Genomic DNA, 27756 nt, shown 5'->3' with positions numbered 1-27756 from the left:
GGCGTACGATAAGACCGCGAAAAAAAATACGCCCTCGTTTCCCTCGTAAAAGTCGATAAATATTAGAGCCGCGTCGCCGGCAGCAGGGGGTAGTTAATTTTTCTAGAACGTTAGAGCGGGGTAAATCTCGGGGTAAGAAAACGGGAGAGGTACAAAAGGGCGACAGGGATACCTTTTCCTGGTTCATTCGTCAACGTCAACCGGTTCCAAAGAACCGCTTTCGTACTCCATGCTAAACCGCTAATACGATCCTGTTTACTTTTATCCACACATTTTTCCGCTCGAGTTTCCACCCCGCAAGCACACCCTGTTCCTTTTCACTTGCCGATTAATTCCACGTTTCTTTTTCCGGAAGGGCGCTCGATATCGATCGGCCCCTGCTTCGTTACAGGCAAATTTCAAGCGGCGATTCGTGTCCCTGTTATTTTCCGACTGGCCTTCTGGATGATTTATGTTGTCGACCTGCCACTCGATTGCACGAACAACATCGACCTTGCTCTCGCAACTCGATCCGATCTTTGAGTGGCGATCTGCTAGAGATTTATTGAACGACAACTTTTTCGAGGGTTACGTGTTACGTGACTTTACGAAATTTTTGTTTGTATTTTTATGCAAATTTTCTCGGAGATTTATGGGGATATTTTGGGAATAATTATTGGAGTACGTAATTCTTTTAGATTTTGAAATTTTTTATTTTTAGAGTTTTCGAAGTTGAACGTTGGAAATTTGGACTTCCCAATTCCTCAGAAATCCTCAAGCCGCAACTTCTCAAATCCCCAAATCTCACCCACCAAACAACAATGTACTTTCACAGAAACAAAGACCCCTGCACAAAAAAGGTAAATGGAAGCAAATTAGTGAGGTCGATTAAACTAGCAAGCCGATAGTTGTCGAAGGGTAGGGTAGATAGGTCGTGACATTGACGAATGAAGCAGAAAATCCGTGAACCAGCCCTCTTTTCCAACCAAAGTCGTCTTACTCTGTCGTACTTTCGTTCGACACCAAATACGTGGCTCCCTTTCTCGTCATTATGCTACATAATTTACTGGTGGCACGATGGCGGTGGTTAGGCCACCGTCGGTAGCGGCAGACCACCACCACCCCTTACAGTTAACCGCCTAGTCTGGCGGTTGCAGGGGAACAAGGGTGCTGAAGGACCCTTTGATCCCACTGAACTGTTGCCTGTGTTTGTATTGCCATAGAAAAACTGGGCCACCGGAAAAAGGCCCCACCTTCGCATGCCAAAACACCCTAATCCCTGGCTGAACGCTTTTAATCGCGCCCGAACGTGACTGACGTGCCGTGTCACAGCCAACTCGTACTTCTACTTATTATTTCAACCTGGTTCTTGGAACTGGTTATAATTATGGACTGATTTACTTTCGATTAATGGGAACGAATTTCGAGTATCAGGGTAGTGGTCGCTTTTTGGTGCGTTTAAGTATGTGGGTTTGGATACTTTGCTGGTTTTATTAGTTTCTGAAAGTATTTTCAAGGTTATTTTTAGAGGAAATTGTTTTTCTTTTGTGGTGGTTTTAGATGGGTCGTGATTGTGTTAGGTAAGTCCTTTGCATTCGGAGATAAGCAGGAGTCCCGCTATATGGCCCTCGAGTGGCCTCCCAGCTTCTGACTGGGAAATTTGGAAATTTAGGAATTTCGAAGGTTGTGAATCGATATTTGAGAGATTTTAGACTTCCAAATTTCTCGCGTTAGGAGTCTGAATATTTAGAAGTTGGTAAACTTAAAAATTTGGAAATTTGGAAATTTTCAAGGTTGTCAATTTTGACATCTGAGAATTTGTAGGTTTCCTAATTACTCACCTTAACAATCTGAATATTTAGAGGGTATCTAAATATTTAGAATACTTAATATTTAGCTGGTAAACTTGAAAATTTGGAAATTTAGAAACTTCAAAAATTATAATTTTAATATCTAAGAATTTGTAAATTTCTCAATTTCTCACCCTAAAAATCTAACTATTTAAAAATTACTAAACTTGAAAATTTTAAAATTTAAAAATTTCAAAGACTCTGAATTTCAATATTTAAAAATTTGTAGACTTCCAAATTTCTCACCCTACAAAAACATTAAAAAATCAGTAAACCTGAAAATTTAAAAATATAAAAATCTAACAACCTCAAAATTAAAAAATTCCAGAACCTGTAATTTTCTGTATGTGATCAAAGTTCTCAATTTGCAATTTAATGGTAAGATTTCAAGTGAACGGTGCATAAATATCTAAATTCTGGAAACGGAGGTGCAAGATGACACGGTTACGTTAACTCACGATATCGTGTCAGTGGATATAGCTACGAAGTGCAATGTTTTGTGTTTGGCTGCTTGTACTGGGATGCAACAATTATGGAAGGGTAAATTGCGGTAAACGCGAAGGTCTTTAGCGAAATGGTTGTGTTTTTACGGCGAATTACGATGCTGTAATGGCTGGTATTCGAGTGATAATTGCTGGGTGAAATTTTAGTTTGAAGTTGAAAAACACGTTGTGCTTTTGTGAATATCTTAACAGAGTAATTATGGTGCGGTGGAAAATGCGGTGAAAATGTATGCTTATAATTTTATTAAGAAACTGTCATTACTCAAAAACCTTTGTAATTCATTCTCAACAATTTTTGCTGTTATGTAACAAAAATTGTTGTCATTTTAATCAATTACAAAATTCTATGAGTATATCCAAACTTATAATTAATTCAAACTCTAACCTCAAAATTTCAAACTCTAACCATAGTAAGTTCACCTAAAAATTATTAAACATTTTAGTAATTAAATCAGCCTTTCAATTAAACTTCCTAAATTTGTCCTCATTCAATTTTCTTTTCACTCTATAACGAAATGAAGTCAACAATTAAATTTTAATTATTTCCTCGAATTCAGTGATTGAATTTTAACAACGAATATTACTATACAATTTAAATTTACAGAAGTTTAAATGTAGATGAAGTATATTCTATAGACAGAAGTTTAAATAAATATAAAAGAATGCTAATAAATATATTAACAATATTATTCATTTTAATATAAAATCAAATTTTTGAAATAACATTTTTGCATGATGTACAAGAACGTGGTTGAGTAATGGCACATCAAGAAAGATGAAACGTACCCGAAATTTTCAGATGAGCCAATAAATATAATGACTCGATACACTATCTGGTAACAAATGATAGTTCGATCGCGTAAACATTTTCAGCTAGCCGTGCCACAAAATGGACGACGTTATGAACTATGGAGAGCGCAGATGCGTTCCTCGTTCGGCGAGATACGGAATTAATAGAGCATCGGTTCACGAAGCGGTCATGTTCGGTTTCCTGTGGTTCCCTCGTAAACGTATAAATACAACTAAACGCATTATGAGATACCTCGCAACTAATTATCGTGCTGTGATGAATTGTATTACAAGCGGTAATGCCAGTTCGTAGATAGAAGGGCTCGCGGAAATATCGCGGCCTCAGCTGACAACGATTATCGCGAAACTATGGATCCTGGCTGCCATAACTTTCAATACCTATCGATTACATACATCGTTTGGACGCTACGTATAATTGAAACGAACGAACGGTTGCAGAACGCTCTCGTAACTCCTCTTCGAAACGCTCAGATTTATTCTTTCAATATTTCACAAATATTTCCCGTTTTAAGGGTTTTTTACTTCTTCAAATATTTTATTTATTATTTTAAATCAGGTTTTTTTACCTGAGTGTAAATTAAATCTAAGTATTAAATTTATCAGAGGGGAAGATAGATTATTATGTAATTTGTCGACATATTATAGAGCTTGCATAACATTCAGACTTCAAAACTGGTTAAGTAACGAGTTCACAAATTTCTTATTTCAAATTACAAAATTTATTAAAACGTTTGTGTATTTATTTACTTCTTTGAATACTTTATTTATTATTTTAAGTCAGGTGATTTTTTTACCTGAGTGTTAAATTTATTTTAAGTTAAATTAAACCTAAGTATTAAACTTATCAGAAGGGAAGATATTATGTAACTTGTCAACATATAGGGCTTGTATAACATTCAGACTTCCAATCTGGTTAAGTGACGAGTTCACAAATTTCTTATTTCAAATAACAAAATTTATTAAAATGTTAGTGTATTTATTTTTGTATTCTGCAGCGTGTATTATACACCGATAGTTTCTTAGAAACTCATAAATATATTTGAAGATAGCTTATTAGAAAAGGAAAGAGACGATATAAAAAGGGAGTCTAATCCCGAGAACTATGAAGCGTCCAACAAAGCCGCGTCTATAATTTCAGTCCTCCATTTTCCAGGAAGATTCCGTCGCGTCCTTTTAGCGCGTCCACACTCGGCGGGAAACATTAAACAACGTGTACACGTGTTTCGACTCTCGTCGAGGGCCAAAAACGCGAGAGAAAGAAGGTTTAGGCGGGACGAGGGACGTCGGGAAAGAAAGGAAAGCACGGAAAAAAAGAGGAAGAGCGAGGGATAAAGAAACGGGAACACGGTTTCCCGCAATGCATTTGCAGGCCAGAAATGGCTTTTGAAATTCTGACGCTTCGTCAGTTCCCTTTGGATGCATTCGCCGAGTGGCATTATCGTCGCTGCAGTTACGAGTGCATCGCTTTTTCTCGCTCGCAGTTTCGGTTTCTGGCGTGTTTCATCCGCGGCAAGTGGCCATCCCGCGCGTACAGACCGGCCGCCATTTTGAGGACCCACTCGCCGCGCAAAAAGTCCATCGTCTACCTTTTCTCTTCCAGCGGATACTTTGCCTCGACTTCGCGCGGAAACGACCCTTCCTCTTGCACGAACGAGCGTGATCGCATGCGCGTGCACTTATCGCGTCTCGAAACGACCCACGCTTTTGCATAATACTTTATTCGATAGGTCTGGACTGTTGTTCGGGCTAAGCGATCCTGGCTTTTAGCGGAAAGAAATGTAACGAGTTGACACGGTGGAGAAATTGTTCTACGATGATTTACGGTTAACTTTTTTCTCGTATACTGGGGAAATAATGATTTGAAAATTATTTTTATTATGATACGTGTACAAAAATATAATCCTTCCTCGTTTGGTTTTATTTCTTGCTAGGATATTTCTGGGTTCCTATGCTCTTATTTCGCCCTAATTACGTACCCCTTGAGGGATTTTCAAAACTACATTCTACAAATAATTGGTCAGACGATGTCCATGTTGTTAGGTCAGTTGCGTTTGCTTCGAATAATTTTATTCGGATTATTAATGTAACGAGCAACTCAACTCTAGGTATTAGTTGAAAATAACGAGTGGAACTGAATTTTATACAATATTTTATAATGTAGTATCATGAATCGTATGTTTCATTTTATACAATAAAGTGCATAATATTTTATTTTCTTTCATTTATACAATGTTTTATTTAATTTTGTTTGTATATTTTATTTTATGGTTAGGTTAGTTTATTTCATTTTATGGTTAGGTTAGTTTATTTCATTTTATGGTTAGGTTAGTTTATTTTATTTTATGGTTTGGTTAGGTTATTTTATTTTATGGTTAGGTTAGTTTATTTGATTTTATGGTTAGGTTAGTTTATTTTATTTTATGGTTAGGTTAGTTTATTTTATTTTATGGTTAGGTTAGATTATTTTATTTTATGGTTAGGTTAGTTTATTTTAATTTATGGTTAGGTTAGTTTATTTTATTTTACGATTAGGTTAGTTTATTTTAATTTATGGTTAGGTTAGTTTATATTATTTTATAGTTAGGTTAGTTTACTTTATTTTATAATGAGGTTAGTTTATGTTATTCTATGGTTAGGTTATATTATTTTATTTTATGGTTAGGTTAGTTTATTTCATTTTATGGTTAGGTTAGTTTATTGTCTTCAACAGTTACTTTATCGTCTTCTTTTTAAAAAAATCTATAAATTAACAACAGAATGTATCATAATTAAGGAAATTTGTATTTTTAATTTGACAAAACCTAGTGTTTTTTGAACGACAAATAAGTTTCGGTCAATGATCATCCCCGTTTCTTCCCGTCGAATGTTCACGCGCGAATTGCGGGGAACAGAGAGAAAGAAGCCCGTGTTATCGTGCAAGAGGTACGTTACCATGCTGATCAGACATTATTAACGTCCGATTGAGCAGACCGCTGCTTCTCGTTTCTCGCCTGCACGCACATAGTGAACGCGTAATACGCGCGTATATACTCGCACCTAACGCCCGTCGCATTATCCCGCCGTGTTGAAGAATATGAATAAAAGAAGGGAAGAAAAAAAGGTCGCCGACGCGGTCAACGTTCTTCACACGGTGTAAAAATACGTGGCGTCGACTGTTTACCTGGACCTAATAAGCGTTCTCTGGAAGAAAAATTATTAAAATCCTAATTGCTGTGCAATATTCACTTTACTCCATAAAAATACACTACTAATACCGAGATCTCGTACACTGAACTTAATTTTTTTTTTTAATCAAAATGCTTCTAAACATAATTAAATAAATATCTCCTTATCTTATAAATCGTTAAATGGCACTAATTTCAAATTAAACAGAAAATCATACACTGTTCTGATGTCATCAATTTTCACCCCATAAGAAATCACAACTCCTGATGGTTCGCCATTGAACAATGAGTGCTTCAAAATATGAAGCACCTTGGTTTCATAAAATCTGCGCAGTAATATGTGAGTTTCAACACACATGACTTCTCCTCAAAATTTTCTTGGATCGAAAAATTTCCCCCAAAAAGAACGTATATTTCCCTTATCCTGAAAATCATAGATAACTGTCAAAGGAAGAAGAAAACCGAAGAAATCAACCGCCAACGTCATCAATTTTCTCCCCATAAGAACCAGTATCTCCGGTGTCCGCCATCAAGCGAGTACCTTAAAGCGCCTCTAAGGTTTCATAAAATCTGTGCGGTAATATCGTGCCGGTTTCAACGCGGATGGCTCCTCTTAATTTCATTTAATGCTCGTCGCGATCCGCCCTCTTAATTCGACTGTCGTCAGCTCGTTTAACGATAACGTTATGGCTGGCAAACTGGATGCTGCATCGCGATAAGATTGCTCGCGAGGAAGTTGATTGGATACAGGACCAAGACACCGCGCGCAGAAGATTACCGTTTAGCTGGAGAAGCAGTCAGGGGTTGAAAAGGGGGGGTCGATATTAATTGAAGCATAGCGAGTTAGGCGGATGGAGGTTATTTAAGCGAAACGTTTGATACCCGAGCTCTGCTGCAGATGAAGCGTGCACCATCGTGGCTGATGACGCTCGATGTTACTAATTTCCACCTACCGTTCACAGCCTCAAGAATTCCGCTCGCGAGCTGCGCAGACAAAACCGATTCGCTTAACAGACGTTTGATATTCGCGCAACCAAGATACGCGTAATTTCCAGAAGCTTGATGCGGATTAACTTTGTGATGTCACTGGCATTCATCGCTTTGAATTCAGAGATTTTGGAAGGTTAGGTGCTGGGGGCTAGTTGGGGAATCGAATTGGACAAGGGGTTGAGGATTGGAATAATATACATTTTTTGGAGTCAACTGTATGGATTGGTAGATTGGTAGATTGGTAGATTGGCAGATTGGTAAATTGATAGATTGCTAAATTGGTAAATTGGTAGAGTGGTAGATTGGTAGAATGGAAGATTGGAAGGTTGGCAGATTGGTAGAGTGGCAAATTGATAGAGTAGCAGATTGTTAGGGTGGCAGATTGGTAGGTTGGCAAATTGATAGATTAGTAGATTGTTAGATTGGTAGGTTGGTAGATTAGTAGATTAGTAGATTGGTACATTGGTAATGTGATAGATAGGTATATTGGTAAAGTGGTAGATTGGTAAATTGATAGATTCATAGATTCATAGATTCATACATTGATACATTAATATATTGATACCCTGATAAAATAATACATTAATGTATTGATACATTAATACATTGATACATTGATAGATTGATACCTTGATAAATTAATACATTAATGTATTGATACATTGATAGATTGATACAGTGATACATTGCTACATTAATACATTGGTACATTGATACATTCATACGTTGATACATTGATACATTGATATATTGATACATTGATACATTGATACATTGATAGATTGATACCTTGATAAATTAATACATTAATGTATTGATACATTGCTACATTGATACAGTGATACATTGACACATTGATACATTGATACATTGCTACAATGATACATTGATACATTCATACGTTGATACATTGACACATTGATAAATTACTTGATAGATTGATCTCCATAAATTTTCCAGTCCACTAAACATGCATCAGCAATCCCATACCTTTTATTCAATTGACACAAAAGATCATAAATCATCAAAAAAATAATTTTTCAACGAACACTGCGCTCGTGCGTTACGTTTCGTGTCGGTCCGCTGTTAGAAAGGCCAACTTGCCGGAAGCGACACGTGATTTACTACAATCACATTTAATCATTAATGCCGTGTCCACGTTCAAGATGTACGGGCAACGATAGTGCGCCACTGGTAATGACCGATGAATATTTTTATCGCCGATTCATTATTTCCCTATCTGCCGACCGCGTGTCGGAAATTTCACTTCGTGCGTGTGTTTTCGAGCGACAAACGAACGTTTCACAAAGAAATCGTTCGGATATATTGTTAACAAGCCTTTTTGCATCGCGTGCGTTATCGGACGGCCATGATAGACGCCGGAAATGCAAGTTTCGTTTAACGAACAAGCATCGTACGCTTAGTGAACAAGTCATACGTTTAGTGAATAAGCGTCATGGTTTTCTTTTATGCGAAGGAACATAAGCTTCGTTTAGGCTTTTTTTAATGAAGAAGGTGTAAGATAAAATTAAGGGGCGATTGTTAGTTCTCTCTCGCTTTATTACGTGGTTAAGCACAGATAGTGATGTCTTTAAGCTGTCACAATGAATAATATGAATATTGTGAATAAATTTACAAATTTTACGAGTCATTTTATTTTTGCTTCTTTTACTATTGTATCGTAACTCGTGTGTAATAAATAATTGTAGTAAATAATAAATAATAATAAATACATATCACCATCATGGGTATACCAGAATGTACCACGATTTGAAAAGAATCGTTTGAAGATTTTGCTCGGAGAACATCGCAGTTCAATTTGTTTGACAAAATAGTGCGATGTTTTTGATGGTAGAACACCATATCGAGGCAGCCAGCGTGTCATTATCGTCCTCCTAGCAGAAGTAGTATGCATAAGTTACTATTCAGACAAGTAGTTTAGGGAACGCGTTCTGGTACTCTCGAAAAGGAGAATTTTCCGTGGTGGAAGCGACCATTGCGATAAGATATGAGAAATATGCTCGATACATTTTCCCACTATTGTTACACACCCCTCTGCACCCTCAGCTTTCCTATGCAACGGCTCTCTTTAAGCGATCCCCTCTTCATACACCGTACAAAGCACTTCTCCTTCACTATCTGCTCTTCCTCAACATTCTACCTCTTCATAAAATCTTACTGTTTCCCGATTTCCCGAATTTATGGACGTGGTTAAATGAAACGGTTTGCTTTATTCAATTTCTTCTGGGTTCGATTCAGTTTAACGGGCTTTACAAAAAGTTTCGTGAAACTTTCAAGACTTCAAATTCTTAAAGTTCAAAATTTTTTATTTTTTTAAATCGTCAAATATTTGAATTCTTCAAATGTTTAAATTATTAAATCTATAAATTCTTCAAATCCAGAGATCCTCAAATTTTTAAATTAACCAAATCGTCAAATTCCCCAAGTTCTGTAAATCTAAAAATTCTGCAAATCTCAAAATTCTTCAAATCCATAAATTTTCAAACGTGCTATTACTAACTTCCTAATTCCCTAATGCAAAAATTCTCAAATCCCCAAAATTCCACAAATTTCCAAAATTTCATAAATCGCCAAAAATCCCCAAATTCTCAAATCCCCAAAATTCCACAAATTCCCAAAATTTCATAAATCGCCAAAAATCCCCAAAATTCAATAAATTCCCAAAATTTCATAAATCCCCCAAAATTCCCAAATTCTCAAATCCCCCAAATTCCACAAATTCCACAAATTCCACAAATTCCCAAAATTTCATAAATCATCAAAAATCCCCAAAATTCAATAAATTCCCAAAATTTCATAAATCGCCAAAAATCCCCAAAATTCAATAAATTCCCAAAATTTCATAAATCCCCAAATTCTCAAGTCCCCAAAATTCCAGAAATTCCCAAAAATCCCCAGAATCTGAAATTAAAAAATATTGAAAGTCGCCTCTAGTACACCGTAATATTTCAATTAAACGGAAGATATATAAAAACCGCAAAATTAAAATGTAACATATTAGCATTTGTATGGAGTTGTTTCGAGACACAGTTAGCTGGTCAAAGGTGCAGTTACATGCAGTTGTCTCAAGGTACAAGCGACTTATCGCAGTTACTCGACATATCTTGAAACACGTAGCCTAAATCTACGTATATCTTGACCGTATTATGGAAAGCAAGAGTTATTCCTATCAAGATCGCCAACCTGCTTCTACTTCATTATACATGCCGTTTCGAGTAAAATGTTTTTACACCAGTTTCTTCGAAACTGCTGCAGAGAAGTGTACATTTTCTCTACGTAACTTGCATTTTTATTGTTCTTGGAGTCAATGAAGGATGTCGATACTTTGATATGTGGAATACATATGTATTTATGTCTGATATGTAAAATAAGAGAAAAAAATGAAATAAAAATTGTGAAATTATGGAGGATGTTTTAGGACCCTCTTTATGAACAATTTAAACAATTTGAAAATAACCTGTGTTATATGTGTTTTTTGTTTAAACTTACTTATACAATAAATATACATAGTATCAAATATTTTTTAATCTAACAATAAGTAATATTTTTCCCTGCTATAAATAAATAAATAAATTATTACTGTTCACAATGAAAATAAATTAAGAGTCAATTTCCATCTATTGCCATCTCTAATGTATATCTTTCAATACAAATCTTTTAATCGATAAGAAAATTAAATATAAATATTTTCCCATCAAAAAGACCGTCGCTCTTTCAATCTTCTCGAATCAAAGTACAGTGATCGAATTATCGACACAATACAGAATGAAGACGATTGAATTATTGGAGCCACAGTAATCTTCGCTGTGAACTAATCAGAGCGTTTCCTTCTTGAAGAGTATTATAAAATTTCTGTTCCTTCGAGGATGGTTAATTGTATAAGGTTTTAAATAGTGTGAATAAATTTCTCGTTCTGCGATCAGTAAGAGGGTTGATGAGTTTAGTCCATGATTGCCAGGCTAGACCTCGCACTTATCGAGCTTCGGCCACCTAGTAAATTGAAAACAACGGCTGTTGACCCTAGTTTTTCTACTCGATTATAGGATTCGACGTCGATGGAGCGTTCTGACAGGCTGTTAGCTAGATGAGATTAGAAGGAACGTCTAACTGAACTCTGTAACGACGTTTAACCTATATTTTTTGTGTTTGGTATCATACTTGTGTTTCGTAAATGGAAAATTTAATAGAAAGAAGGTGTTTAACTTGTAGGCACATTTGGAAAGTTATAGTAACATTCGTATTATTTTGAATATTTAGCAACCTTTGTTATTAAATTGTTTATTTTATTGTTGTTAGAACATTATTTTGGGACATTATTTTGGAACATTATTTCGGAACATTATTTTAGAACATTACTTTGCGACATTATTTTAGGACATTATTTTTACTACTACTACGCGTAGTAGTCCAACGCGTAATAATCCACTGCATAGTAGTCCAACGCGTAATAATCCAACGCGTTGTAACCCAGCGTGTGGATATCCAACGCATGGTAATTCAGCGCGTAGTAATCCAGCGCGTGGATATTCAACGCATAGTAATGCAACGCGTTGTAATTCTACGCGTAGTAATGCAATGTATGGTAATCGAACGCGTAGTAATCCAACGCGTAATAACCCAGCGTGTGGATATCCAACGCGTAGTAATCCAACGCGCGGTAATTCAGCGCGTAGTAATCCAGCGCGCGGATATTCAACGCGTAGTAATGCAACGCGTTGTAATTCTACGCGTAGTAATGCAACGTATGGTAATCGAACGCGTAGTAATCCAACGCGTAGTAACCCAGCGTGTGGATATCCAACGCGTAGTAATCCGACGCGTGGTAATTCAGCGCGTAGTAATCCAGCGCGCGGATATTCAACGCGTGGTAATTCAGCGCGTAGTAATCCAGCGCGTGGATATTCAACGCATAGTAATGCAACGCGTTGTAATTCTACGCGTAGTAATGCAATGTATGGTAATCGAACGCGTAGTAATCCAACGCGTAATAACCCAGCGTGTGGATATCCAACGCGTAGTAATCCAACGCGCGGTAATTCAGCGCGTAGTAATCCAGCGCGCGGATATTCAACGCGTAGTAATGCAACGCGTTGTAATTCTACGCGTAGTAATGCAATGTATGGTAATCGAACGCGTAGTAATCCAACGCGTAGTAACCCAGCGTGTGGATATCCAACGCGTAGTAATCCGACGCGTGGTAATTCAGCGCGTAGTAATCCAGCGCGCGGATATTCAACGCGTGGTAATTCAGCGCGTAGTAATCCAGCGCGCGGATATTCAACGCGTAGTAATCCAGCGCGTAGTAACCCAGCGTGTGGATATCCAATGCGTAGTAATTCATCGCGTAGATATTCAACGCGTAGTAATCCAACGCGTGGTAATCCAACGCTTAATAATCCAACGCGTGGATATTCGACGCGTAGTAGTCCAACGCGTAATAATCCTCGCGCTCTGATTGGTCCGTTTTTCCTTAATAATTCAAAAACGAAGCTTCAATCCCCATTTCTGCAAAGGGAAATCTTATTCAGAATCACGTCACCCCCCATTTCAGGGACACTAGTTTTGAGACATCCTGTAGAACAGCAAAGAACGACGAAATACCAAAGAACAAGTTCCAACATTAAGTATCGAAAATTCATTCTACACACGTTTCTCACGACTAAAGATCGAAGCGAACAATGCGTCGTCGCTTGATGTTCGTTAGGCGTCGAACGTTTGTTCAACACGCGATAGAGTGTCCCGACGTTTACTACAGCTAATGAAGTCGCAGGTAGTTTGCGCACGATGTTTCGCACCGTCGTCATTGTCGTCGAATAGAAACAGAGATTCGTTACATTGTTCGATTAACCTGGCGCCGTTTTCAATGTACAAATTTTCCTTCCACTATATCGCCGCGATAACGCGTTTGCATGCGATGTCAACGTTGTTTATTCGTCGCAGGAACACCTTTATGGTCACGAAACTACCGAAACGTTTTCTCTCGCAACAGGATCCTGTTTTCTCGTTGACGTTTCTCTTGTCAGCTAACACCCTCCTCCGGAAGGTACATAAATCTCGGACGAGCATGAGAACCCTCGTTAGACGACGTTGTGCGCTTCTTTCGAAATTTCTGAAATATGACTCACAAACTTTTAGCTTTCATTTTTAAGTAGACTTGCAATTTTTTAAATTTTAGGTTCTGTGATTTGTGGAAAACTCTGTATTAAATTATTTTGTGTTTGTATAAATTAAGAAGACGTTTAATTGATTTCATCCATTAAGACATCAATATTAATTTCTTTTTATATACACATGGATTAAGAATCTGCATAATGGATTTTACCAATGAAAAAGTGTATAAAATCTTTTTATGTTTGTATACATTAAGAATTTATTTAATGGATTTTATCAATGAAAAAGCCTGCATGAAATCATTTTATGTTTGTGTAAATTAAAAAGACATGTAATTGATTTCATCCATTGAGCTCTATATCAACTCATCTTATATTCATGTGGATTAAAAGTCCGTATAATAGATTTTAACAATTGAAAAGTCTGTATGAAATCATTCAATATTAACGTGGATTAAATACCAATATAATGGATTTTATCGATTAAAAACTCTGTACGAAGTTACTTTATATTTATGTGGATTAAACGTGCGTAGATTTTTAATTCTATCAAATAACTTTATTTTTATATGCATTAAAAACATAGAGAAACATTAATTTTTGTAGTGAACCTAACCTAACCATTGTATGAAGCTAACCATTTTGAGCGTCCGCTAAAAAATTGAGACCTCAATAGCATCACGTTTAATTATATGAATTAAAAACATAGCGAAACGGTAATTTTTGTAGTGAAACTAACCTAACCATTGTATGAACCTAACCATTTTGAGCGTCCGCTAAAAAATTGAGACCTCAATAGCATCACGTTTAATTATATGCATTAAAAACATAGCGAAACGGTAATTTTTGTAGTGAACCTAACCTAACCATTGTAGGAACCTAACCATTTTGAGCGTCCGCTAAAAAATTGAGACCTCAATCGCATCGCGTTTAATTATATGCATTAAAAACATAGCGACACGTTAATTTTTGTAGTGAACCTAACCTAACCATTGTAGGAACCTAACCATTTTGAGCGTCCGCTAAAAAATTGAGACCTCAATAGCATCGCGTTTAATTATATGAATTAAAAACATAGCGAAACGTTAATTTTTGTAGTGAACCTAACCTAACCATTGTATGAACCTAACCATCTTGAGCATCCGCTAAAAGATTGAGACCTCAATAGCATCGCGTTTAATTATATGAATTAAAAACATAGCGAAACGTTAATTTTTGTAGTGAACCTAACCTAACCATTATATGAACCTAACCATTTTGAGCGTTCGCCAAAAAATTGAGACTTCAATAGCATCGCGTTTAATTATATGAATTAAAAACATAGCGAAACGTTAATTTTTGAACCTAAACTAACCATTGTATGAACCAAACCATTTTCCGTTAAAAAATTGAGACGTGAATAGCATCGTTTAATCGAAGATATGGCGTTAAGACCTCGATAAATAAAGTATTTAAAAACCCGTACGGAAACGATGAAAATTTCAGCGAAGTTTAATCGAGTACGCATACGTTCCTCGTGTACAGAGGATCTCGTTGTTATCGCCGCCATAGAAATCTCGCGATCGCTTGTTGTGCATTAAACACACGCGTCGTAAAAACACACAACCGATGGATGAATTATTCCGTGCGATAAAAGGCGCCTACGATATGGCTGCGGGTAACGAGAATCGGTCCATTACGATGCGAAAAAAAGAGGAAAATGACATCGAAACTCTCGTCGGGAGAGCCCTTAAAATAACGAGAATCTAAGGGTTGAATATCCACGTGCCTCTCATTTAATCAATCGAGACAATGTTTCGCGATGCACGAATTCGTTCTTTTTGTTTCGGTAGCTTCATTCTTGCAGTCTCTTTCTATCGGCAAGTGGAAAAACGTGGATCGTTTAGATGCATCGGTGGCTCGGTTAAATACAACGCGCTCTGATACACGGCCAAAGATGCAGACTTATCGGGAATATCGCTTATCGATACTTTTTTAATGCCTCGAACGCGACGGTGCACCGGGGACCGGATAATACTTAAACATCGATGCCTGGCTAAAGAAACGAATGCCTCTCTGATCGCTCCACGAAAAAGGAGAACCGTCTGAGCTTCATTGTAAACCGACGTTTCAAAAAGTACTTCTGGAGGGATGTTTTCAAGGCAATCGCCATGAAATATGCTCGATAAATTACTGGTTACTAATAAATTAAAAATTCTGCGGCAAATTACACGGTGCATTTTCTAAAAAATATTTGACATAAATTGTCTGAAAAATACATGACATAAATTGAGTAAAAACAAAATGACTTACACATCAATTACATGATACGGATAATAAATAAATTACATAAATTGAAAATGACAAAGTTACATAATACATAAATTGATAATAAAAAAAAGTAAAAAAGAATGATAAATAAATTGCATATAAATTGATAACAAAACATACAACACATAAACTGTATAATAAATTTAAAAGCTTAAACTTATAAACTTAAAAAAAAACTTTAATAAATTTAACTTAATAAACTTAAATATTTCATGCAATCTGTAATCTGAAGATATTTAGTAATTTTAAGATAGCTTCTAATTATCGACCCACTAAAAAATATTCCGTAATTTTTCCTCGGAAAACTCAGCCTATATTCGGATCAATCCATCACCCTGAAGAAAGAACGATAAAAGGAGGCATTAACCAAAATTTTGATAAAAAGCGTTCAGATAAAAGAACCTTTTTCACATTACGCAGTTAGGCACAGCAATAAATAGTCCATTATCGGACGCCATCTTGCTCCCCGCGTATTTCTCACGGCAAACAGCACAGAATTCCCGACTTATCCCACAGGCAGATTGTAAACGCTAATACATTCCCCAAAGCAATATTGTTCTCGACAATTGAGAAATCGGAATCGCGGCGCATAGATATCCATGTTAGCCCCAGCAGAGTTGGCTTTGCGGCCATATAAGACACGTTCCCGAAGGAGTTTTCGTCCTGAATAGCAAGGCAGAGCACGGTCTACCCCATCCTTGTGAACCTATCGTTGGCTATTATCGCGTACCCTGCGGTTTTAAGCTATCGCACCCTGTAAGAGTGCCAGGAGGAGAAGTTTCGCCCTTCCTCCTCGATCTTACCCTCTAACGTTCCTCAAAGAGCCAGACCCTTCGTGGAAACCTTCGTATCCTGTAGCCCTGTTGCGTTTAAAGCTTCCGTCAAGATAACAGAAGCCTGTTTTCCTAAAGCGTCAAGCACTTACACCTTTTATGGGATGCACGGGTTGGGGTGCAACTTGAACGTTGCTGATTTTACACTGGATAAATCGGTTGAAAGTGGGGGGGATTATTTTGATGGGGTCTTTTAGGGTGATTGGCTTGGAAAGTTGGGAAATTGGAATTTGGGAAATTTGGGATTTGGAAATTTGGAATTTGGGAGATGCGGGATTTGAGACATGTGGGATTTGGAACATGTGGGATTGGGGACATGTGGGATTGAGGATATGTGGGATTTGGGAAATGTGGGATTTGGGAAATTTGGAATTTGGTAAATTTGGGATTAGGGAAATTTGGGGTTTGGAGAATGTGGGATTTGGGGGATGTGGGATTTGGGGGATGTGGGATTTGGGGGATGTGGGATTTGGGACATGTGGGATTTGGGACATGTGGGATTTGGGACATGTGGGATTTGGGACATGTGGGATTGGGGACATGTGGGATTCGGGACATGTGTGATTGGGGACATGTGGGATTGGGGACATGTGGGATTGAGGATATGTGGGATTTGGGAAATGTGGGATTTGGGAAATTTGGAATTTGGGAAATTTGGGATTTGGGAAATTTGGAGTTTGGGAAATGTGGGATTTGGGAAATTTGAGATTTGGAACATGTGGGATTTGGGAGATGTGGGATTTGGGACATGTGGGATTGGGGACATGTGGGATTTGGGAAATGTGGGATTTGAGAAATTTGGGATTTGGGGAATGTTGGATTTGGGACATGTGGGATTTGGGACATGTGGGATTTGGGATATGTGGGATTTGGGAAACTGGGAAATTGAGAAATTGAGAAATTGAGAAATTGAGAAATTGAGAATTTGGGAAATTGGAAAATTTACAAATTTGGAACTTGAGAATTTAAATCACTAAATTTTAATATTTTCACACACCCTCAATTGCAAGTATAAAAATTCCTAATCCCCCAAATTGTCCCAAATAAACTCTGAAAATGCAACTCCGTAAATCTGAAAGTATTTCGTCAATTAAAATCGTGACAAAGAGAAAGGCGTAGAAAATAAAACCACGAATTCATCTTCAGAGTAACGAATGGCTAACATTCGCAGGAAATGCAAGTTTGTACACGGATAAATTGTTAGGGATACATTACTTAACCGTAACGAGCCATTGTTAACTCAAGGCTGTCGTAATTCCCATAAGAAGCCCATTTACACTTTCGGGGCTCGTTTATTCTAATGCCGCGCAAGCTGTGTACGGGCGCGAGAGGTCCTCCGGACCGGAAGCAACAACCCTGTATTTTCAGCGTTTGCCAGAATCGTATCATAGAAATGTTGCCCGGGCAAAAGTGCGCTAATGAAAATCGACGAACAGAAAGCGGAAGGACCGTTTGAAAAACAACGAGACACAACCGGGGGCTCGTTCGTAATTTCCGGAATTGGGTTAATTAAAACGCATCGTTCGCTGATTCTGCCTTTATCTCCGTTTGTAATTTCGAAATGCAATTTCATTATAGTTTTCTATGTTACCTCCGAGCAAGCATATTTTTTATCGTTTAACGTAATGGATTCTGTCGGTGTAGTTAGAACGATTGATTCGAGTTTAACGGACGCGTTCGTACGTATTAAATTGTCCGCTCATTATGGCGGAACGGATAAAAACAGGATTCAACATTTCATTTCCTCTTTCGATCGATTTCTTGTATATCTGTTCAAAAATTATTCTACATACTCATTTACTAATACTTTACGTATAATACATGTAACATTTTACATTTCATATATATAGTTAATTTTAATATTTCCTGTTTAATATAGGTACTTAATATTTTGTGTTTAACATTAATTTTCATGTAAAAATTCTTTATGTAGCATAAAAATTTAGTAGCAAGATCATTATTCAATTAATAGAACAATGTATAATACATAAAATATTTATAATAATTTGTAACATTTTTGGTAGAATGCTGCTTAAATTAACTTAAATAATATATATTATTCATATGAAATTAAGTATTACTTATTTATAATTATAAAGAAACAATAAAAGAAGAGGGTTGAAAAATGTGTCCACATATGATGTTATCATACGTTGTGTACTATCGGAAATATCGTTACACGATACGATAGCAAATCGATAATACTGGAGCAGCGTGATGCGAGAAAGGTATCCAGATAGTCAAAAATGTGCGTCAAGGAATTACAGAAATGTACCAGTGACAGATCTATAACTGATGAAAAACATTGACGAAGGGTGAAAATCACAGCATGGACCGGATGGAAAAAATAGTGCTCTGAGAGAAACATGGATAAAAGAGAAGTTAATCCCGTAATCCATCAAAAAGTTTGATCTCCCTGTGTGTACCACGGTAATTATCGAAACGATCTCTCGTTCTCCTGGTAAAGCACTACTGCCGGAACATAAATTCACCGAAATTCGGGACTATAGAACCGCTATGTAAAAATGTGCCCGAAGTTTCCAACTTCAAAATTTTTATTTCAGATTTACAACGTTTCTCAAATGCATAATTTCACAAGTTGCTAATTTTCTAATTTCGTAGTTTCCAATTCCATCATTTCTCATTTCCATCATTTCCCAATTCCATCATTTCCCAATTCCATCATTTCCCAATTCCATCATTTCCCAATTCCATCATTTCCCAATTCCATAATTTCCCAATTCCATCATTTCCCAAATCCATAATTTCCCAATTCCATAATTTCCCAATTCCATCATTTCCCAATTCCATAATTTCCCAATTCCATAATTTCCCAATTCCAACATTTCCCAATTCCATAATTTTCCAATACCATCATTTCCCAATTCCATCATTTCCCAGTTCCATCATTTTCCAATTCCAACATTTCTCAATTCCATAATTTCCCAAATCCCTAATTTCCCAAATCCCTAATTTGCCAATTCCTAATTTCTCATTCCATTATTTCCCAATTCCAAAATTTCCCAAATCCATCATTTCCCAATTCCATAATTTCCTAAATCCCTAATTTGCCAATTTCATAATTTCCCAATTCTGTAATTTCGAAATTCCACAATTTGCCAATTTCCCAATTACCACATTTTCTAATTTCTAAATTCCCCAATTTCCTAGTTTTTAAATTTTCTAGCTCCCAAATTCCCTAGTTCCTAATTAGGAAATTTAGGAAAAATGAGGAAAATGAGGAAATTTTCGAAATTTAGGAAAAATGAGGAAAATTAGGAAAATTAAGAAAGTTACTTTCTCCTGATCAGTGAACTGAAGGGTTAAAGAACAAAACCATGAAAAAGGAAAATTTTTAACCGATTCCACCCCCATTAAAGAAGAAATTATAAAGAGAATCGAAAGAGGTAATCGAGTCTCATATCCCGCAGAACTTGTACCGTTAAGAGCAGGAAAAGGAAGCGTTCCCACAAAATTTTTCGAGACTGAAAACAGTTTCCAAGGACTTGTTCCCCTATAATGACTGGGGCCAATTCCTTTCTGCTGCGTCCGCGGAATACGTTCGAGATTTTATGGAGTTGTGCAAGAATCAGTGAAACTTGGACCGTCAGCCGAAATCTGGGAAAACAGATCCTAGTGATGGCTACGAGCTGAAACTCTAAAAAATCAACAAAATAAAAATACGAAAACTTCCGCGATAAATTATCTTCATAACCTGGTAAATATCTGAATGTTTATTTTTTATAATCGAAGTGCATATGAAATTCGAAAACCTTTTAACGGGGAAAGATTAAACGTATTAACCTTTTGAGTGGCGCGTACGAAATGGCATTCTACAAATTCGTTTATCCCGATAATTCGTGCGTCAGAAGAAACTCGATATTTCGAACTGGTCTTTCAATTTAAATAATATCGATGATGAAACTCTGTGTATTGAGGGGTTTAAATCTGAGTAAAAACGTACATCACCGAATGATGGAGGAATCGATACGGAATGAAGAACGGTCGTGATGAAAGGGGCTATTTAAAGTTTGTCTAGTACCCTCGGTAGTCATAACATATTTGCAATAATTGAAACATCCGTGCAATTAGTATCTCGTTAACGAGGATATTGAATCTCGTGTATGGATTAAATTACACGCACAGCGTTGTTTAATTAATGGCCAAACATCTCCGCGTGCTGACGTAAACCCTGGACAAAAACCTCGACAAACGATATTATTACGTTGAAACCGCGGATCCCTCAAATTATGGTTAGAGACATTTCACATTTCAACAACCGATACCGTCGGCCGATACATTCGATAATAATGATTCTCGCGAACGAAACAATCGTAATTTGATATTTTGTGAATACGATAGAAATTATTGTTATTTCGCTATCGTGAAACTCGATTCACTTCCGTCTATTAATTAGGTAATGCCGAGACACCGAGTCGTTTCGATGAAAGACAATCGTGATAGTGTATCTATTCAAATTCGATGGTTTATTGTAACGACGCGTTGTAACCGTGTTTTTGTACGGGTAATTGTATGTTTGGAAACTGGGACGTGAGAATGTTTGGTAATATGGGTGGTTGGGTGTTTGAGTGGTGGAGGGAGTTAGGGAAATAGGGGGTTGGGGAGATTGGGGAGAAATAGGGAAGATAGGGAGTAAGGGAGGTTGAGGAAATTTGGGAAATTTGAGAAATTGGGAAATTTGGGAATTGAGAAATTTGGGAACTGGGCAATTTGTGATTTGGGGAATGTGGGATTTGGGAAATGTGGAATTTGGGACATGTGGGATTTGGGATATGTGGGATTAGAGAAATTTGGGATTTGGAAATTTGGAATTTGGGAGATGTGGGATTTGGGACATGTGGAATTTGGGACATGTGGAATTTGGGACATGTGGGATTTGGGACATGTGGGATTCGGGACATGTGGGATTGGGAACATGTGGGATTTGGGATATGTGGGATTAGAGAAATTTGGGATTTGGAAATTTCGAATTTGGGAGATGTGGGATTTGGGACATGTGGAATTTGGGACATGTGGAATTTGGGACATGTGGGATTTGGGACATGTGGGATTCGGGACATGTGGGATTGGGGACATGTGGGATTGAGGATATGTGGAATTTGTGAAATTTGGGAATTGAGAAATTTGGGAACTGGGAAATTGGGAAATTGGGAAAATGGGAAATTGGGAACTGGGAAATTTGGAAATTGGGAAATTTGGGAATTTTAGGAATTGGGAAATTTGGAAATTGCTAAATCTGGTAATTGGGAATTTTAGGAATTGGAAAATTGGGAAATTGAGAAACGTGGAAACAACTAATACTCAATTATTTAAAAAATATTAATATCGATGAAATTATCAATTAAAAATAAGACTTGTTCTCACCGATTTTGTTCCCTGACAAGACACATAAAAATGTACAAATGAAATGACACATAAAATCAGTAATTTGTACAGTTTTCTATTAAATTGAAGGTTTGAAAACGTACGTGGTTTGCAGATATAATCCAAACGAAGCGAAGAAATTGTTACAGTAATAGCGATTACGAGGGAAGATAAAAGTTTCAGCTTTTGAATTTCAACCGAAGAACGGCGAAACTCCATTTTTCAGAAGAGTGCAAAGTTTCCCGCGATTAACATACATTTACATCTTTCCAGCACCGTGAATGTTCCGTTTCTAACAAGGAGAAACACTTTCTTAAAAACTAACAGACTCGTGGAAAATTCGTGGAAGACATACAAAAGTTGATAAACTAGACGCTTGAACAAATATATTTCGCGTAGTTACTTTAAATGATACTTTAGAACAGTGCTGTCGCTGGAGTTTAAAAGGCCTTGGGCAAAAGCAGATTTTAGTAGGATACATGCATTTACCAGAAATAAATATTTCCCAAATTTTTGGATTCTCAAGCTTCTCAATTATTATATTTCCCGATTCCTAAATTTCCCAATTTCCAAATTTCCCAATTCCTAAATTTCCCAATTCCTAAATTTCCCAATTTCCAAATTTCCCAATTACCACATTTCCCAATTTCCAAATATCTCAATTCCTAAATTTCCCAATTACCACATTACCCAAATACCACATTTCCTAATTTGTAAATTTTCTAATTACCAAATTTCCCAATTCCCAAATTTCCCAATTCCCAAGTTTCCCAATTCCCACATTCCTCAATTCCCACATTCCCCAATTCCCACATTCCCCAATTCCCACATTCCCCAATTCCCACATTCCCCAATTCCCACATTTCCCAATTCCCAAATTTCCCAATTCCCAAATTTCCCAATTCCCAAATTTCCCAATTCCCAAATTTCCCAATTCCCAAATTTCCCTATTCCCAAATTTCCCATTTCCCAAATTTCCCAAATTTCCCAAATTTCCCAAATTCCCAAAATTTCCCAAATTTTCCACATCCAAACTTCCAAATACCTCAATTCCCCAAATTCCATAAACTGTCTGTAAAATTGTAGATTATGAAATTAGCATAACCAGCCCGACTAAGAATTGATCCCTACATCGTTGTATTTAATCTCACAAGTTTTGTATAGGGGAAATAATTTCAGGAAGAAATGTGAGTGGTTCCACCTTCCAGATTTCTAAAGGTAGCAAAAATGGCGCAGTCCATCGTAATCAATTACATCTCGTGCCATTAATTGGGCTTTGTCCAGCGTCCGTAACCGACTGCAGCGAAATTCCCCTTTTCTTCATTTCACCGAGTTGAGTAGCACGTCGAATGGTACTTGCGTGTCGGTAAAAGCCGTTTCCGGGTCTGCAATAAAAATGGAACAAAGCCAAAGAAGCTCTTCCTCTCTCTTTTCCACTGATCGTTTTCTCTCGCGATGCCAACCGGAGGACGCAAAAGTGCAAGGTTGGTCTAATTGAGCAGGGACTCGATTACCAGTCACAGTCTCTCTCTCTCTCTCTTTCTGTGTGTTTCTCTAGGCGACACACGTACCACAGAAACCACCGGAAGCTGACTGGTTGTCCAGTGCCGTGCCAAGTAAAACGAAACCAACGACCTATCGTGGTTTTACTCTTAAGTCGATTACACCCCACGTTTTTCTTCTTTTAACCCTCGCTGCTAAACCGTTCCTCGGCCTAGAAATATGCCGGATGGTTAACAATTCTTTTTTTGCTCCGCTCTCTACGTGATCCAATAACGATCGATGCTCTTATCGGATCCAAGGACAACAGAGCAGAAATTGGAAGGCTGCGATAAACGTTTCGAGCGTGAGAGAACGGAGGACGTGTTGCGCGGAATAGAAACGAGAGCCTGATGAGATGGATCTTCGAGATTGATGACCTTTTCGATCGATTGTTGAGGAATGAATGTGGGGTATTTTGTATTTTGTTGGTGGGTTGTTTGCGGGTGAGTTATCTGGATGTGACAAATGAGTGAGCATTGTTGGGATCTGATTATTGATAGGTGGTGAGGGTGGACGAAGGGGTTTGATGCGGTGAATTCGGAAATTTAGGATTTTTGCGTTTTGAGATGTAGGAATATTTTGAGTCTGAAATTTGGACAATTTAGGAACTTGGAAATTTGAAAATTGAGAAAGCGAGGAATTGAAAAATTGAGAAAATTGGAATTTGAAAATTTGTCAGATTGAAAAATTGAGAAATTGAGAAATTGAGAAATTGAAAAGTTGAGAAGTTGAGAAATTGAAAAATTGAAAACTTGGAAAATTAGAAAATTGGAATATTGGAATATTGGAAAATTGGAAAATTGGAAAATTGGAAAATTGGAAAATTGGAAAATTGGAAAATTGGAAAATTGAAAAATTGAAAAATTGAAAAATTGAAATATTGAGAAATTGAGAAATTGAGAAATTGAGAAATTGAGAAATTGAGAAATTGAGAAATTGAGAAATTGAGTAATTGAAAAATTGAGAAATTGGGAAATTGGAAAATTAAGAAATTGAGAAATTGAGAAATTGAAAAATTCCCTAAATTCCCCAAATTCCCTAAATTCCTTAACTTTCTTAAATTCCTTAAATTCCTTAAATTCCTTAAATTCCTAAATTCCCTAAATTGCCTAAATCTCCAAAAATTTCCCTAATTATCCCTAAATTACCCTAATTATGTCACAGTTACAACGCCTCACAAAAATTCCAATAAAACATCCTTCCTATCCCCTTATTCTAATAAACGGCCGTCATTCTGAATGCAGCAAAATCTTATCACGAAAACTGCATCGATGTTAAAAGCATAAAACTTCGATATTGGAATTATGAAAAAGTCAATGTGAGCCGACGTTAATAATCAACCTTCTAAATCACGATAGTTTAATTTCCGTGGCGTAATAACGTTCCAAGCGGGTTTTCGTGGCCCGTTATAAAAAATGAAGCTGACCGAATAGCAGTTCGGAAAGTAGTTCAGAACTTAAGAAAGTAATTTCGCCCGGAGGGTATATAAACTTGGAGATACATTTTTTTTTTCTCAGCTATGATATGTTTTTCAGGCGATCGCCGGCGAGCTTCCATGAAGACATCGCATCTCAGCGACCATGAAGACTGATTGCCTGCCAATAATTGCCAAGTTCTGGGCATTGCTGGCGCTGTTCGGGGCAACTGTCGACGTACGAGCGCTCGATATACGTGAGTACACGTTTTCGCCTTTTTCTTTTTTCATTCCACGGTTTTGTAAATTGTTTCGGACCATGGTGTTGCGCCGACAATGTACGCGTCATCAAAATTATTAATTACGCGAATTACACAGACGAGATTTCATGCATGGCGCTCGTGTTTTATTCAGATTTCAATCATTTCGCGGGGATACGTATATAGTTGGCGAATTTTAATAGACCATGAATATGAAAGCGATCGTGTGCCGTTGATACAAATTTCATTTTAAACGACACGCTTCTACTCGCGGTACATATTATCTTTGACGATATCTATTAAGGGCCGCGAAATTCGATACCGGGTTCAATTATTACGCCGGATCTACCTTAACGCGTCTCACGCACGTTTCAAATATCGCGTCAAAGCAGATTCGATCATTTGTGAAACGCCGCGTAATATTCGTTTGATAGAATATTTGTTTCCGGAAAACATTTCCGTGCGTCTGTAATATGCAATATATGGCGAGGATTAATCAGGTCATTATGAAAAATATTCTCTATGGAATTTAGAAATTATATACCATCACTATTATTGTTTATATTCAGAGTTTTATATTTATACATATATGCATATGTTCATGTCTACATGTATAACATATGTGTATAATGTTAGTTCGTATATGTATATGCATAATTATATGTATATGTATATGTATATGTTTATGTATATGTGTATGCATATGTGTATACATATGTGTATGCATATGTGTATGGATATGTGTATGCATATGTGTATGCATATGTGTATGCATATGTGTATGCATATGTGTATGCATATGTGTATACATATGTGTATGCATATGTGTATGGATATGTGTATGCATATGTGTATGCATATGTATATGTGTATATGTATACCCATATGAGTACGTATGTACACATCTACACACGTATAAACTAACATGCATACATAAATGTTTATAAATATATACATATGTGTTAACATACACATATGAACATTACAGGCACATACGATAACATTGAATCATCGTTACAGCTAATAAAAAAAATATTGGATGAAACCAATCAAAAAATCTCGCAGAAAACCACCAGTGAAAAGTACATCACATAATTCAGACCAATAACACAATTTATAACGGATCCATCTCATAGTGAAAAAAGGACCTCATCTTGTAGCTCGTTCTATATCTCCTTAGCCCTTCCGTCTTCTTTTCTTCTCGGCCCGTCAAATTTTTCATCGGTAGCAGGTGATTTCTGAGTTTTTATTTTCATCCGGGCAGCTCGGCCAATGGCGTAGTCATCAGTCTCAAGTAATGACTCGCTATTCCGCGTCTGCCCGGGGGATCAATTATTTTGAATCTAATGCGACAGGATAAATTGCATCCCGCGGAAGGCTCGTCGTGCCGTCCCCCTTTTCATCCACCCCCTTTAAATTTGCTGCACCATGGTGCATTCGATGGCCAAGAGAGGGTGGAGACGATTTTCCGCCGGGAGGCAGGAGCCTCGTCTTCGGAAAACAACCTCCTCGTTACTAGGTTTCTACATCCCATCCCCATCACTCGACAAATTGCCAATAAGCAACTTCTATCGATTGCACTGTCGAAGCTTCGATGTATATTAAACGGTCCTGGTACTGACGATGTAATCCCAGTTGCGAGCATACTTAAACGTTTTGCAAGAAAAATTGATGGGAAAGTTATTTAAACCTTGTGTACCGTGCTTTTTATCTGATTTATTCTGATCTTAAAGCGTCTGCGAATTAATTTCAGCATTTTTTTTCTTAATACGATGAAATAATTGTATTCTAAGGCGCGTGTTGGAGATTTTTTTAGGAAGTCTCGCTATATGGCCGTTGTTAGAGATAAGCGATTAAGGAATATGGGGAGTTAATTAAGAATTGTAAATATTGTGACATGAAAAGTCGGGATAATTTGAGGATTTAGGGATTTTTAGGGAATTTGGGGAATTTGGGATTTAGGGAATTGGGGATTTAGGGAATTGGGGATTTAGGGAATTGGGGATTTAGGGAATTGGGAATTTAGGGAATTGGAAATTTGAGGAATTGGGAATTTATAGAATTGGGGATTTAGGGAATTGGAAATTTAGGGAATTGGGGATTTATGGAATTGGGGATTTAGGGAATTGGGGATTTAGGGAATTGGGAATTTAGGGAATTGGGAATTTAGGGAATTGGAAATTTAGGGAATTGGGAATTTAGGGAATTGGGGATTTAGGGAATTGGGAATTTGAGGGATTGGGAATTTGAGGAATTGAGAATTTAGAGAATTGGAAAACTAGGGAATTGGGAATCTAGGAAATTTGGGATCTAGGGAATTTGAAATCTAGGATTTCTGGGAACCTAGGGAATTTGGAATCTAGGCTTTTTGGAATTTAGAGAATTTGGAATTTAAGGAATTTGAAATCTAGGAAATCGGGAGTCAAGGAACTTTGGAATCTGGGGAATATTGAATCTATGGAATTTGGAATCTAGAGAATTTGGAACCTAGGGAATTGGGAATCTAGGAAATTTGGGATCTAGGGAATTGTGGACGTAAGAATTTAGGGACTTGACGAACTGAAAAGGGAACTGAAAATCTAGGG

The 27756-nt window shown here is 37.1% G+C and overlaps 1 protein-coding gene across 2 annotated transcripts in view; it reads left to right on the top strand.

Annotated features, from left to right (window-relative positions):
• The window catches only part of LOC100874956 (discoidin domain-containing receptor 2), a 156954-nt gene that overhangs the window by 44171 nt on the left and 85027 nt on the right, over positions 1-27756 (top strand). For both annotated transcript variants that reach the window (XM_012283191.2, XM_003702350.3), the window contains exon 2: positions 25033-25168. In XM_012283191.2, coding sequence (XP_012138581.1) covers positions 25078-25168 — 91 coding nt within the window. In that variant the 5' untranslated portion in view covers positions 25033-25077. The remainder of the gene's footprint in view (positions 1-25032; positions 25169-27756) is intronic.

The sequence above is a fragment of the Megachile rotundata genome, chromosome 3 (assembly GCF_050947335.1).
Source record: "Megachile rotundata isolate GNS110a chromosome 3, iyMegRotu1, whole genome shotgun sequence".
Lineage (NCBI taxonomy): Eukaryota > Metazoa > Arthropoda > Insecta > Hymenoptera > Megachilidae > Megachile > Megachile rotundata.
The sequence above is the reverse complement of the archived record's forward strand: the minus strand, read 5'-3'. Positions and strand labels throughout refer to the sequence as shown.